Source organism: Eretmochelys imbricata, chromosome 3 (genome assembly GCF_965152235.1).
Source record: "Eretmochelys imbricata isolate rEreImb1 chromosome 3, rEreImb1.hap1, whole genome shotgun sequence".
Taxonomy (NCBI): Eukaryota; Metazoa; Chordata; order Testudines; family Cheloniidae; genus Eretmochelys; species Eretmochelys imbricata.
The window spans coordinates 164,243,518-164,257,677 of NC_135574.1; the positions used below are offsets into that span (position 1 = coordinate 164,243,518).

The 14,160-nt window shown below is 40.0% G+C and overlaps 1 protein-coding gene across 1 annotated transcript in view; it reads left to right on the forward strand.

Annotated features, from left to right (window-relative positions):
* USH2A (usherin) overlaps positions 1 to 14,160 on the forward strand; it is a 568,735-nt gene that overhangs the window by 392,932 nt on the left and 161,643 nt on the right. Inside the window, exons 41-42 of the mRNA XM_077811946.1 lie at positions 11,148 to 11,482; positions 13,408 to 13,530. Of these exons, the coding sequence (XP_077668072.1) occupies positions 11,148 to 11,482; positions 13,408 to 13,530 (458 nt within the window). The remainder of the gene's footprint in view (positions 1 to 11,147; positions 11,483 to 13,407; positions 13,531 to 14,160) is intronic.

Genomic DNA, 14,160 nt, shown 5'->3' on the forward strand with positions numbered 1-14,160 from the left:
CTCTTTGTGTAAATACGCACATGCTTTCATGGATTCAGTCTTGTACTAATGCCAAAAGTATTGGTACAGTAGCTTGCTCACTAGAGCACAAAACAAAGGACATTTGCATAAGACTGAAGTTCATCTGTTAGAATTATTATTTTTGTTTCAAATGTATTTTGTTTCAAAAGGTAAATATAAAGTGGAGTTACCCAGGCAGCATAAATAGTTTGAGGATATGAATTTAAGTGCTAATTTTTTCATTCTTCATCCACAATATCAAACTTTGATATGAGTTACCCTCTTTTAAACAATGAAACATGAGCTCTCTAAATTATATTTGACTGTCTATGGAATTACATGTTACCATCCACCTTAAGATCAAATAAGTTCAGCATCTGAATACAGTGGTTATCATAAGAATTAATAACGACTGACACTAGTAATTGTAACGTATTGCCAGACTGTTGGGAATTTGAGCTATATACTTTCAGATGACTTCAGAGGCAACTCTGTACTTTTTTTAGACACATCTTAATGACCAACACAAACTCTAACAAACCATCCTTTCATGGATTTGCCAGGAACAGGACCAATAACATGGAGTAAAATACACAGTACAGACAATGGCCCCAGTTCAGAAAGTTATTTAAGCACTTGCCTAATGAGCAGTCACATTGACTTTAGTCTTTATAACAGTAAAAGAAGTCACTGCTTATCTTTGATGCTGTATCCAAGGTCATAAAGTTTTACTCCTTTTACATATGGAATTTCTTTTCCATTAGATATTAATATACTCAATCCTAATTTTAAAAAAACTTATCAAATTATTCTTGATCCTGTACTTGATTTTTTCTTGGGACCTAGGATACACATTCATTAGTAATTGGATCTTCCTCTGTTACAAATCCAAAATATCAGGGATCCACCATTCCTAAAAAACAGTTAGATCATTTCTCTCTTTTGAGACCAAGTTTTATAGCACCATCCTGCATTTCATTCCGTAATAATTCAGTTTCAATATAAGAATACTTTACCAGATTTTGCTGTCTGATGAGACAGTTCAGTTGCGTATTTTTACCTTCTTGTTTCCCTAGTCTCTCATTAACTTTCTCAGCCTTTTAAGGTCTATGTTGTACAGCCTTCTGTATGAGCTGGACATATTTTGTGCCATTTGCTGCTCTAGCAGACTCAGGCTTTCTTTTTTCTACTTGTGGACCTATTGAATCTTCCATTTCAGTGAGAAGTGCTGAGGTGGGGTTTGTTTACTATTAGATCCCAGTTGTGCTGTTCCCTATCCCTGACTTTGTCATTATCTCAAATGTAGTAGGTCTAACTATGAAAAATAATTAATAAAAGGTAAAATTTCATTGAGAAAGATGAAACTTCTTTGTGTATATCTTTTCAAATACACCCATGTGTGTGAAATATCTCTTTTAATCCATCAGAGTAATGTAACTATTACAGTATACTAACACTGTGTTTAATTCTTCTGAACCTGGTCGTCTTTTGTATTAAATTCTGTTGAATTTAGGCAAGTGGAATAGTTAAGATAAAACAACAAAAGTTTTCCACATACAGCAGGACGGAGAAATTAAAAATCTGCTAATTCATACTGAGTGTATTTCTTAGCTGAAACGTTACCTTTCTTCTGCTCCCAAGGAGTACAGTCAAACCTCTTAAGGACAGAAAGGGTTTATCACAATATTTGCCAAAAGAAATTAAGCAAAATGGTATAATTAGATACTTGAAAATCATATTGCAGTAAATAATTCAAGAGAGATTGGACACAGCTAATGTTGCTTACACAAAGAACAGTAGATTCATTACTAGCCAGCTATCTAATTTAAGGCCAAATCCTGCAACAATTGAAATAAAAGACTACATTTAATAGCTACTCATTTCTGCTAGCATTTAGTATTTTAACACATTTCTGTAATTGGTTAGAGGTGTACTGAATCTATACAAGCCTTCAGTTGTCAAAAGTCAAACATCCAAAGTTACCATGGGATTGCTGTCTGAGATACCCAAGGACTTCTTGCTCTTTGCTCCCCTTTAGAGAAGCAAATTGCCTGAATGTGGGTGGAGAGGAGGAGACAGAGATGTAGTTCTGTCCTTTCCCACCCCAGTGGGGCCAGCACACCAGAAGCAGCTCTGCCTGTTAAATTCTATAGAACTTCCATGTAAGAATGGTGAGGTTCTGAAGCCGCTCCGTGGCCATTACTGTAGCACTGAGGCCACATCATTTCTATGTGGAGGGAGAAGGAAGAGGAAAAACATAAGAGTAGCTGATCCTCTAGCTTCCCCTTTCTGCACCTGCACTTTGGCATGAAGTTGACCTCTGTCCCCCTTACATATCCTCACAGCACTTTCACTGCCAGGTGTATAGGCATGGAGGTTGCTTCAGGACTTGTCCCTGAGTGATTGAAATTTATTCTGAAAAGAGGTAGGATGAATCTGGCTCAGATGACTTTATATTGGTAATGTTTAAATTGCCATTAGTCTCAATGAGGTGGCTCAGTAAACTGAGTCACAAAACCTTCATGAATACAGGACCTGCTTAGTGCTCAAAACATGCTTGTGCTATACAAGACTTGTCATATTAAATGCCTACAGTGGCAACTCTTACGTGAAGAGTGGAAAATAAACAATCTCTTCAGGAGTGAACCAGCGTGAGACTTTAATTACCTCTTGCCCTAGAGAGAGCTGTCCTTCCAGGATAGAGCTGAAGGTATTGTGGAAGGGCACTATGGGAAAGGTTATATTGAGAGGCTCTTTCACCAAGCCAGGGATGTGAATCAATAGGGGCTTTCAGTTGTCAGTGCAACCAATCCCTAAACCATGAGCACAAATATTTACTTAAACTGGAAAAAAAGAGAATTTATTATGAAGAGAAACATATTTCCATTCCTTTATTTAGTCATAAAATCAATATAAATGATTTTGTGATGTGAAGAATTCAAAGCGCTGTAGCAAGAGTACTCACTGGAGTATACAGCTTATTTTCTCAGACGTAAGCCCTCACTCTACAAGGAGGAAAAATGTCAGCACAGCATCCACAGTCTCGGCATAGAGGCTTCTGATGCTGTATGTGGTCCTTTTTATATTAATTTTAATCAGAATGGCCTGATGTCTCCAAATACCATTCAGCTTGCTTTCATTTCTGCAGAAAAAAGTGTAACGTTGCTGATAATTTTTAAACCACCACTTTCTGTGACACCTGCATGATATTCTTTAATATCTGCTGAATTGATAATGTTCCTGGCAGCAGAGTATACTGAGCAATAAACTGCTTTTGTGGCTGATTAAATGCCAAAGTGACGTGGAGATATGCAGCAACTGCAAGAGTCGTTTATTTAGTGTATTCCAATGCCGTGAACATTATTCCTGTTACACAAGATTTGCTATACCCTGATTTACAGAAGTAGAAAAGAAATTGGTTATTTTCTTGTGACGGTTGCAAGTGCTGCATGCCTCATTCTCACACTTCACGCTGGTATGACATTGGAGAGAGTATCTAGGTTGATCAACTTGAGAAGAGGCTGGTTTACACACTGAATAATTGTTTATGGGAGAACTCAGTGTAGATAAAGAATTAAGAGACTGGATACACTGAACTAGATTCACCGTTTTTGTTAAATGATGTTTTCTTGCACTAGACTTCACCCATCTAACTTGCAGTAGGCAGATGCTATTTCTACTACTGCCCTAACTGGGGTTTACAACTGGGGAGGCTAGCTTTAATCCCCACTAGAAGATTCACAGGAGACTTGCAAGTAGAGGCCTCTGTGACAATGTACTGGATAAGTAGATGCCTGGGTACCCTGAAAGTACTCCCTCCCATACCAATGCCACTTGCAGGTCTGCTGACAGAGAAGTTGCAACCATTTTCCACTGCTATAGCTGCCATCTTGGAGAGCTTTCTGGTTCAATCTAAAAGGTGGCCTGGACCTGTACTTTGCCGGGACCATTATGTCAAAGGGAAGGAATAATGCTACATTTTTCTGGGCTAAGATAGGGTGAAATTCTTGTCTTGCAGCATACTTGACAATATAGCCTTGAAATATTTTTATCATCAGGATGTCCCTTCAAGGTAAAATCCACTAATATATATATATATATATACACACATTTCCTTACATTCAAATTAGATCTCAGATGCCAAATGCAGAACAAGGAGAACAATAAACTATTCTGATGTCATCTATCATCTTTTTTTCTCTATTCTGTGTATAGTAACTGCTAAAAAATACATTTTCTCCTTTGGTAGTAATGGCCCTCTAGCATCTGACAAAGTAGTTCATTTTGCCCCCCTTTCCCTTGCAGAGCTTACCCCAAGTATTTCCCTGTAGTTGTTCTGAATGAAGGAAGGGTGTAATCTTTCTTAATTCATCTTATAGTTCTTGTTCATTATTTTCCTCAGTTCTGTCTCCTCTGTCTGAGCCCCACTGCCACCCTTCTCCACACACTGGAAGGAGCTGCAACGAAGAAGGCTCATGCCTTCCTATTGAGACTGAAAAGTGAGCGCAGTGGGCCTGCCATCTATGAAGCAATCTCCATTTTTCCCTTGCAGCAGGGTGACCCTTCTTTACTACGTAGTGTTCTTCACACATTTTTAAGTGGTTGCTTTCTCAAGGCTGACTACTAAGTTGCATGCATACAATTAAACAAAAAGAGAAACAGTCATCATAATTGTTACCCCAACTCCACTCTTGGCTTAGACATGAGAAGCAGGAAATTTAGTGGTCAGGTCTCTTAACCTACCGTTATTCTACAAACAGGATCTCAATTAAATCAAATGGTTGCTATTCAGAAATAAAGTTAGACCAGTTACAGAGTTGATCCAGTTACAGCTGGCCAAGATAAATGAAAGAAAAGATATTTTCCATGTCCACATATCATGGAGTTACAATTGCATTATGGGGCATTACATGCCCGCTCAGTCTGGTGCCTGGCTCTGACACCCCCACCGTCCCTTGCTGGGGTCATTGCTGTAAAGGGCCAAGAGAGATCCATTGAAGGGGATTACAGAAAGGAAGCTGGCTCCTGTGGCTGGCCATGGACCAGTGGAAAAGAGACCTAAGGGGAGAGTCTTCTGGGTCCCTTCAGCCTGCTTTGGGATAACTTTGTTAGTGCTACTTTGTGAGTTTTGTGTTTTGAAGAATAAAACTGTGCCCTGAAGAAAGGGTATGAACACTTTGGGGCATGGCATGCTTGCTAGGCAGTGGAGACAGGCCAGCAGCCTACATTCCAGATTCTCACAGGAGTAAGATCAATCAGAAAAATTCTAAATGCAGTTTTCTGAAAATATTAAAGTTACATAGCACCAATATCTTCCACTGCAGTGATTCTCCAGCGTTTTACTTCTCGGATCATTTTGTGCTAGATAAAACCTCTCATGGCTCTACCCTCTGTCCCTCTTAAGACCCCGGTCTACCACTGCTTCATTTTCAAATTGCTTCATCCTGCAGACTGCTGCAAAGGTCTCCACAGAGCACCATTGGGCTAAGGAGAGTGTTAAACACCTGGTATCTACCCTTGTGTGTTACTGGGTTAAAAGGAAATGCAACAAGAAGACCTACAGACTTCATCTTGGAAAAAAAAAAAAACCTATGGCTCTTTTCCAGTTTTACACAGGTGTGCCCTGTGCTTTGGGGAAGCTGTTCAAGAGCAATCAATCCTTGTGTGAAGATTGCCTTGTAATGTTGCTAAGGTCAGTGAGACCTTGGTTTATTTGCCATATAAGTGCTGCTTGAGCAAGTTGACCTACTGTAACACCCCTAAGAGCAGCCTTAGCCTGCACACTTGAGGTTTTTCTGCATTTCAGGGTTGTGATTTCCTGCACAGCTTGCTCATTTGGGGCATGCCATGCAGTGGAGTGACTTGGAGAAAACTAATGAGAACCTCATCAGCATATCCCCTTGCACTGAACAATATCAATGAAAAATATCAGGTTCTGCAGTAGTTACATAGGCTTATTCAGAAATGTTGTTTCCATTTACCCAGTATTCAGTGCAAGAACTTCTCAAACCATTTCCACTAGCAACTGATCATTGCAGGCTTGATCTTGCTGCCCTCTTGTATTTGTAACTCTGATTGAAGTGGATGGGAATTGTGCATGCATGAGAATTGCAGGAAATACATGAAAATGTGACCATTAAAGGGTTGGGTTTTTGAAAAAAAAGTACGACTGTATCTCTCTACATCTAGAAATATAATGGATTTTATTGGAGTAGGTTTATGGACTGGCTGATTAGCCCCTCTGAACTGAATACATCTTGTCCATCACAGCCATCCATTTCTCTCCTTTAATCATATTAATGCAAGTGGAATAGTAGAGCTGGATCATTGAACCCGAGCAATAGAGTAATTTCAAACAAATAAGAACTTCAGTCTATTGTTCTGTCTTTGCAACTCTTTCTAATTACCAGAGAGATATGCAGGTTACTGAATGTACTGTAGTCTCACTCTTGGCCTCTGTCAGGAATCAGGATCTATTCCAACTCCTGACACAATCCCAGCTTAGTTTTCTTTTAAACCAGGCAACATCTACAGTGAAGTAGACTTCCTGGCCATATTTGTTTTGGGGAGGTAACATAATCCAGTGGCTAGAACACAGGACCTGAAGTTGGGAGGGCTGTGTTCGATTTGCCTATGTCTTACTATGTGATATTGGGTAAAACACTCAATCTCTTTCTTGTTTGGGGGATTCATCTATAAAATAGGGATAATAACTTACCTTTTTAATATACTTTGGGGCTTAGAGTGTAAAGCTCTCAATAGTGTATTTGTTATGGGTCATGCCCATTAATGAGAGTGAGACTAGTGTAAAGCAAAAAATGTAGTTGTGTACTTCCTTTGAAACTCGTTTCAGAATTAAATTGAAATGTTCGGACTGCTGTCAAAAAGAAAAGTTTTCTGGGGGTTGTAACTGTTTAATGGGGAGAAAATGGCTAATTTCAGTCTCTTTAAATTTTGTGGTGGAGAAAATGAAGTTCTTTGATCTTTAAATGACAGCTTCCAGTGTCATTACATTGAATCAGTTAATCTCTCCCAGTAGTTACCTTGTTCTGGCTTCCTCATCTGCACCCTCTTCCGTGGCCTCCATGCTGAGCTTCAGATCAATGAACAAACTGCTACTGTTTCCAACACAGGCTGTCTAGTGAGTCCTTCTGATTTCACGCACTGCCAAGTTCTGACCTCCAGTCTGGCAGATTCGGGATAAAGAGGAGAGAAGGTCCAGTTGTGTCGCAATGAATTTAAACCAGGCTGGCTCTGCCATCTTTATTTACATTGCATAGGCCAATCAGTCACTTGACCTTGTCCTTGACTTGTCATTGAAGTGTTTAGGCTACCACTTTTTATGACAGGAAAGTTTGCCTGATGTGGCATTGGATTGTATATCCTGTTCCATCCTTCTTTCCAGGTGACATCTGAAGTTCAAGGCAGGTCAGCTCCCCGATACAGATGAGCATCATCTCAAGTTTAAATCACTGCTTTCTATTCCATCTTGATTTTAGATAGACCGACAACCCTAGCAATAAATAAAACACTGAGTCCACCAAGTTCAGAGGGAATCAGGCCAAATGAGACCCAGACTCTACTTTGTTTTTCATGCTGCTGAGTACTAACATCATTGTGCCTGGTTTGCAACGTTTCATTCTCTTTGCAGTTTGCATTACAAGATAAAATACCTACTGTAATTTAGGCAGGGACAGTATTGTACAGCCCCCATCAGAGCGTCAGTGCACAACACACAATACAGAATAATATTTGAAAGTCCTTTCAAGTTTCAGTATATAGAACACTGTCAGTGTGAGATTCAGATGCTGAAGTGTCGGAGGAACAGCAGTGGTACTGCATGTGCTGATAACCTCCCATCTCCCTAGATGGTGTTACATAGCACTGTACATGTTTTATTTAAAGAATTTTATTGTGTGCTGCTAAAGAACTTAAGTATCCAAAGTTTAGCAGTGACACACTAGCAGGAGCCTCGCCTGCGCCAGAACCAGTCTCCTGGTAACCCACTGAGCGCAGCTGGTCCTGATAGAAGCTGTCAGATTGATTGCACCATCTGATTGGCTGATACTCAGGGTCAATAGCAGCAGCAGTCCAGTGGCTGCTCAGTGTCTGCAGCTGCTCTTGGTCCTGTCCATAGCTCCCACCCCAGCCTGTTCCTGCTCCAGCCCCCAGCTCCTTCCTGACCTCTGACTCCCCAGCTCAGACCCTCAGCTCCACCTTCTGACTGCAGCTCCAGTGAACCCTTCAGCTTAGGCTTTGGTTTCTGACTCCCAACTCCGATCCTCTACTAGGCCTTCTGACTGCGACTCTGGGTAACCCTTCAGCTTAGCTTTGGTCCCTGTCTCCCAGATACAACCTTTGACTTTGCTCCAGGACCCACCTCATCTGGATTCAGCTTTAATTTATAGGCCAGACTGCCCACGACTTGGTCATTGACTCATAAATCATCTCAGGAAATAAAGCAAAATCAGTACAAGTTGAACATTTTGAGGCAACTTTGAGGGTAATCCTCAAAGTGTCCCCAAACATATCACATACAATACTTCTGTTAGAAGTTCTCTTCCATTAAACAACCCAGACTAGTCAGTCCTTTGAGAGCTCACAGAAGACAGTTAAGGTTTAACTGTGCGGCCTTACTCAGTCCTTATTTAGGCAGAACTCAAAGTGAAATCCAAACTTCAGGACTGGGCCCTATATTAGTTACAAAATATAATTATGGCTGGGGAAACATGATTTTCCATAGTGGGTCAGACCAATGGGCCATTGAGGCTGGTATGCTGCCTCCTTCAGTGACAAATATGAGTCTCCCATGGAAAGTGGCCCCCTCCTCCCCTTCTCACACATGTACAATGCATCGGGTCAGCTGTGCTGTTTTGTTCATGCACAATGTAGTGGGAAGAAATGTTCCTTCCTGGATGTGGAAACTTACAACATAAAATACACTAGCCTGTCTGTTTTCTACCTAAATTTTAAAATGAAACCTTCAAGCTTTATATTGCCCATGCTCCTATACTTTTTAAACAAAGGGAGAAAGTACATCAGCTCCTCCAAAAAGAGATTTTGCTCTTTTGCATAAAGGAGGGTGATTGTAATATATCTTTCTAATAGATGAATTAGGAAAGATGCAAAATCTTCTTCTACCTTCTACTACCTGCTAGCATTGTTTTCCTTGTGATGTTGTCTTCATTTCCTTAATCATATGTAGGGAATGACAGAAATCTGCTGCTACTCTGAAACCAGAAATCTGAATAGCACACTTGAAACCTAGCCAGAGTAAAAGCTTTCCTTTGTTGACATGGGTAAGCTTGTTTGTGTTCTCATAAATCAAGACTGCCCTGTTTATAATTCTGTGTTTAATAATATTCCAGATTTTGTTATCAAAGATCTTCAGTTTTCTTCGAAATTCTGCTGCCAAGATCCTTGCAAGTATCAAGGCTCAAGCGCTCCTCCTGTTCTTAAGATCTAACATTAGTTACTCCCTGGTGGTATTCCAGATCCTTTCAAAAACATGCTATGAATCCAGCTCCTTTGTACTCGGGGCATGTGTTAGTATGTGGAGTCACCATTTTAGATTTCAGAGTAACAGCCGTGTTAGTCTGTATTCGCAAAAAGAAAAGGAGTACTGGTGGCACCTTAGAGACTAACCAATTTATTTGAGCAGAGGGACTCAGTTTTGAGACTGGAGAAAATTAGGGAGCAGGTTGCTTAATTGATCAGCACCTCAACTAAAATATCTTCATGTTATTGTATTATAAATCAACATTATTTTGTTTTTTTATTTTGTAACACACACAGCTTGACTGTTTTCCATTCATATTTTCTAAGGCTCAGGACTTAGCTTTGCCTAGTATGGGTGAAGAAAAGGCAAAGGAGGCACTAAGCCACTTTTCTGCCTCTCCCTATTCTGGGGCTTCATTGGGTTGAATTGGCTTCTGGCACAAGCTAGAACAGTCAGAGCTAATGTAATTTACACCTTGAGGGTCCCTGCATAGAAGGAGATGATAATGCTGAGCCAGCCAGGCCAACTTCACCCCACTGGGAGAATCCTAACAGGGGAATCTACAGTTTCCTCTTGAGGGCAGCTTTAAGTCCACTTTGTACTGTTGCAGTGGCACAAAGAGGATTTAATCTGGACCTCGGGCCCATTGTATGTATTATCCCTATCTGGTTGACACACGTCTGTGAACTCACAGCACGATCTAGCTCCCGTTGGAGTCAGCTAGTTCAACGGGAATTGGATCAGACCTGCAGAGTGGATATGGACAAGCCTATATCAAGGTACTAATTAATCAGGTGAACATAAAAATTATTCACACTGAAAGTTGACTAAGACTGCAAGAAAAATAGGGTTTTGATTTTGTTTCATTTAAATTTGTTGTCTTGTAAAGACCGATTTATACATAAAGCAATAGATGCAATACGCAAAGCAACAGATACAATATATACAATATACAATATAGTTACAATACATATTATTGTAATTTATTACTGAAAAATAAAAACATGTTAATGGTATGGGTGGATGTTTTCTTAGCCTGCCCTGATAGGTAAAACTATGAGCTTTCACTGATAACAACATATAATAGCAGAATATGGTACACATGTATACCACCCAGTACATTACAATACAAGAGTGTATGTGTGTGTGTGTGTATATACATGTATATATATGTGTGTGTATATATATATAAGACCGCATTACGGTGGTATCTGAGCATCTTGTAGCCTTCCGTGTATTTATCCACAGCAATCCTATGAGGTAGGGAAGTCTTATCCCCATTTGACAGATGGGAGCTGATTTAAGCTACAGAGAGATTAAAGAGTAGATTTTTAAAAGCAAAAATGGCATATAAACATCTATTGTCCATTTGAAATTTAATGGACAGTATGTGCCTATCTGGTATTCATGCCTTTGAAAATCTACCCCAAGTAGCTAGCCCATAGTCGCATGTGAAGTCTGCGGCCAAACTGGGAACTGAACCCAAGTCTCTTTGAGTCCCAGATTTGTTGTCCAGTGGCTGGACTATCTTTTCTCTCTAAACAAAGAAAGAACATCTTATTGTCACAGTTGTGCCCATTTTACTTATGTTATTTCTGTGTTGCAATTGCCAGTAGTTCGGATTCTAAGAATGCCTTTATTTTCTCAGGTCTCTTGGAAACCACCTCTCATACTGAATGGAGAAATGCTTAGCTATGAGATCCGAATGCCTGACCCTCGAATTACCATCACCAGCAACGTTTCATCAATGCAAAACCACGTGGTGACCAACCTGATCCCTTTCACAAACTACTCAGTCACTATACTAGCTTGTTCTGGAGGCAACGGTTTCCTGGGAGGCTGCACAGAGAGTTTACCTACACATGTGACTACCCATCCAACAATTCCTCAGGGCATTAGCCCCTTGTCTGTGACTCCAATAAGTGAATCATTTATTGCTGTTTCCTGGCAACTGCCCTCTAGGCCCAATGGACCACACTTGAGGTAAGGAATAGCAATATGTAACTTAAGGGTGGGTGACATGGGGTTTATAGCTTTGCAGGACTTCTGGAAATGTGCACACCCGGGAAATGGAATTCCATACCTCTGGTGATCCATGGGGTAAATATCACTTCAGCATTTAATTCACAAATGAGGCCAGAGGCTGTCCTCAGCTTACCTAGGTCCAGCCCAGAGAGCACAGCATGAGAATTGCCAGCTTCGTGGCATGATCTCCCATTTTTTCAGACCCTGTGGAAGCCCCTCCCTGAGGTTCAGGCTCCATAGTGTGGCTTCAGGGCCAGCAGAATTTTCCTATATTCTCCTGCACTAAACCAGCAGGACAAACCATTTTCACTTATTGCTGTCTGAGTCAGCATTAATTTGTACAGGTTCTGATCTGCACTGTGGAAATCCAGCTGAAACATCACAGTAAAGAGGGGAACGCATTGTAGCTGTCAGAGCAGTGTCATCCAAGAGGCTAGAATGAAACAGCAAGAGGGCAGGATACAATGCAAATCCAGCTCTAACATATATAGCCCTGAACTACCCATGCCTCCTGGGATCCATGCAGATCTCAGGGGAGCCATAGGTTTTGTGAGCTGAAACAGCTGCCAGTTTTTGGTGGTGGTTTGTGGGAACAGAATACCATTTGGGGAAGAATTAGGAGAAAATTCTGAGTGTAAACTCAGGGAGCCCCCAGTACCCTGTGCAGGTTATTCCTACACAGGGGAAGATGGGGCTATTTATAATTTGGTGAGGTGAAATGTTCTTCAAAATTGAAGATTACTTTATTTTGTGTTTGGTTCATGGTTGTGTATATGATAAATAGATTATGGATGAGTGGGAAGAAAAGAAGCAGCAAGATTTCTGGGAGATTCTCCATGCATTCAGGCATTCGATATTTTACTTTACACCTAGCACACTTTTACAGGCACATATTATTACATCGCAGCATCCTCCACAGCTTCCTTCCTGTCTTTCTTAATGCTTAATTAGAGTACACCACTGCTGAATGAACCTTATTGCATCAAGATATTTGAAACCTTTGAAAAGCAATGTACATTTCTCTGAAGTCAACAACATGACCATTTTACCATTGATGACTGAAGTAATTCAACATAAGCTACATCTGCAAACTTCATTTCCTTCATGGTGTGCCATACTGCTCTCAACCAGAAACACCACTAAAGCAGCTGCTCAGTACGTCATGATGGAGAAAGAAGTCTGCAGCAGCTGCCAGAGAGTGTGATTTACACTTCATCACCATCCAATGTTCAAAAAGATTTTGATGTTTCTTATGACTTGTCTTTGAATTATGTTGGACAGAATATGCCAGGACTTTATCTAATAAAACTGTTATATCTTGTCTTTGGATTCCCAAACATTGATAACCCTTGGTGTAAAAGTTGCTCTTGCAGTATGAAGTCATCATAACATTTTGGTGAAATTACAATTTAATTAAGTTTTGTTAATTAATTACTCAGGTTAAACTTCCAGATACTATAGTGATAGGTGCTTTTGAAATGTGTGATATACTGTGTACCTCATTCAGTCAGAAAAGACCAGGCTTGGATAACCTAAAATGAATCTTAAATGTTGTCTCACAAACTGCAAACTCTGCAACAAGCCCTGGCTAGATGCAGAAAAGGCATTTGACTCAATAAAATGGTCATACCATTAAAAATTCTAATTCTTTCTTTCAAATGAAAGCCGTATGAAATATTTCATTATCCATTTTCAAAGTATATTAAGTAATTGAATGTTTTAAACCTGTAAATACTAAAAAGTTTATCTGCAAAACTTTACAGCTGTAAAAACAAAATAATGTGTGGCTTTTAAAAAAACAACAAACAATCCCCCTCCCCCCGATTTTTGTGTAATAACATTAGTTGAGATAATCCCAGTGTTCTGCTTGTCTTTTGTGTTAGATATGAGCTCCTGAGACGTAAAATCCGGCAACCACTTGCATCAAATCCCCCTGAAGATTTAAATCTGTGGCACAATATTTACTCAGGAACTCAGTGGTTTTATGAAGATAAGGGTCTTAGCAGGTGAGATTACAAAAACTATAAAAAAACAAATGCTGGCATTTTGTATAGTGCATGTTCAATAGTTCAAAGTGTTCCTTGTGTCTTTATGTTGTGAACATATTAATTGTGTAATGAAACATTTTCTGTCATCTCGGCATTAACCATTCCGACATGCATGGGTTTATTTTTATTTTGTAGCTCTTGAATCTTACACATAGTATCTTGCTGTAAACATTCAAGTAAAATTGACTGTATGAAGTGAATTTTGAGCTTTGATCTGTTCATACAGTCAAACCATTTACATTTACTGTAAATCATGGTGTTGACACATCACGCACAAGCTGAGTGAATGGTTGAGAAGTTCTAATTCGGATGGATTAAAGCTTGGTGTCAGAGCATTATTTTTCAGTCAGTTTTTTAAATTGCCAACATTGATTATTGTCTCAATATTTCCAAACTCAGCAACAGATATTTAAAGTATTCCTAGCTCTAACTTAATTATAGCTTTGTGGTGACTACCTCAGTAGTCTACACTTATGTCATGGATCCGTGTGATCTGGTCTATCCCCCAAGCTGTGTAACCAGTCCCTTGAGGGTGACCCTTTTAGTGTGCCAGCCCCCGACGGTCTACGCAGTTCTGCTGGGGCAGGC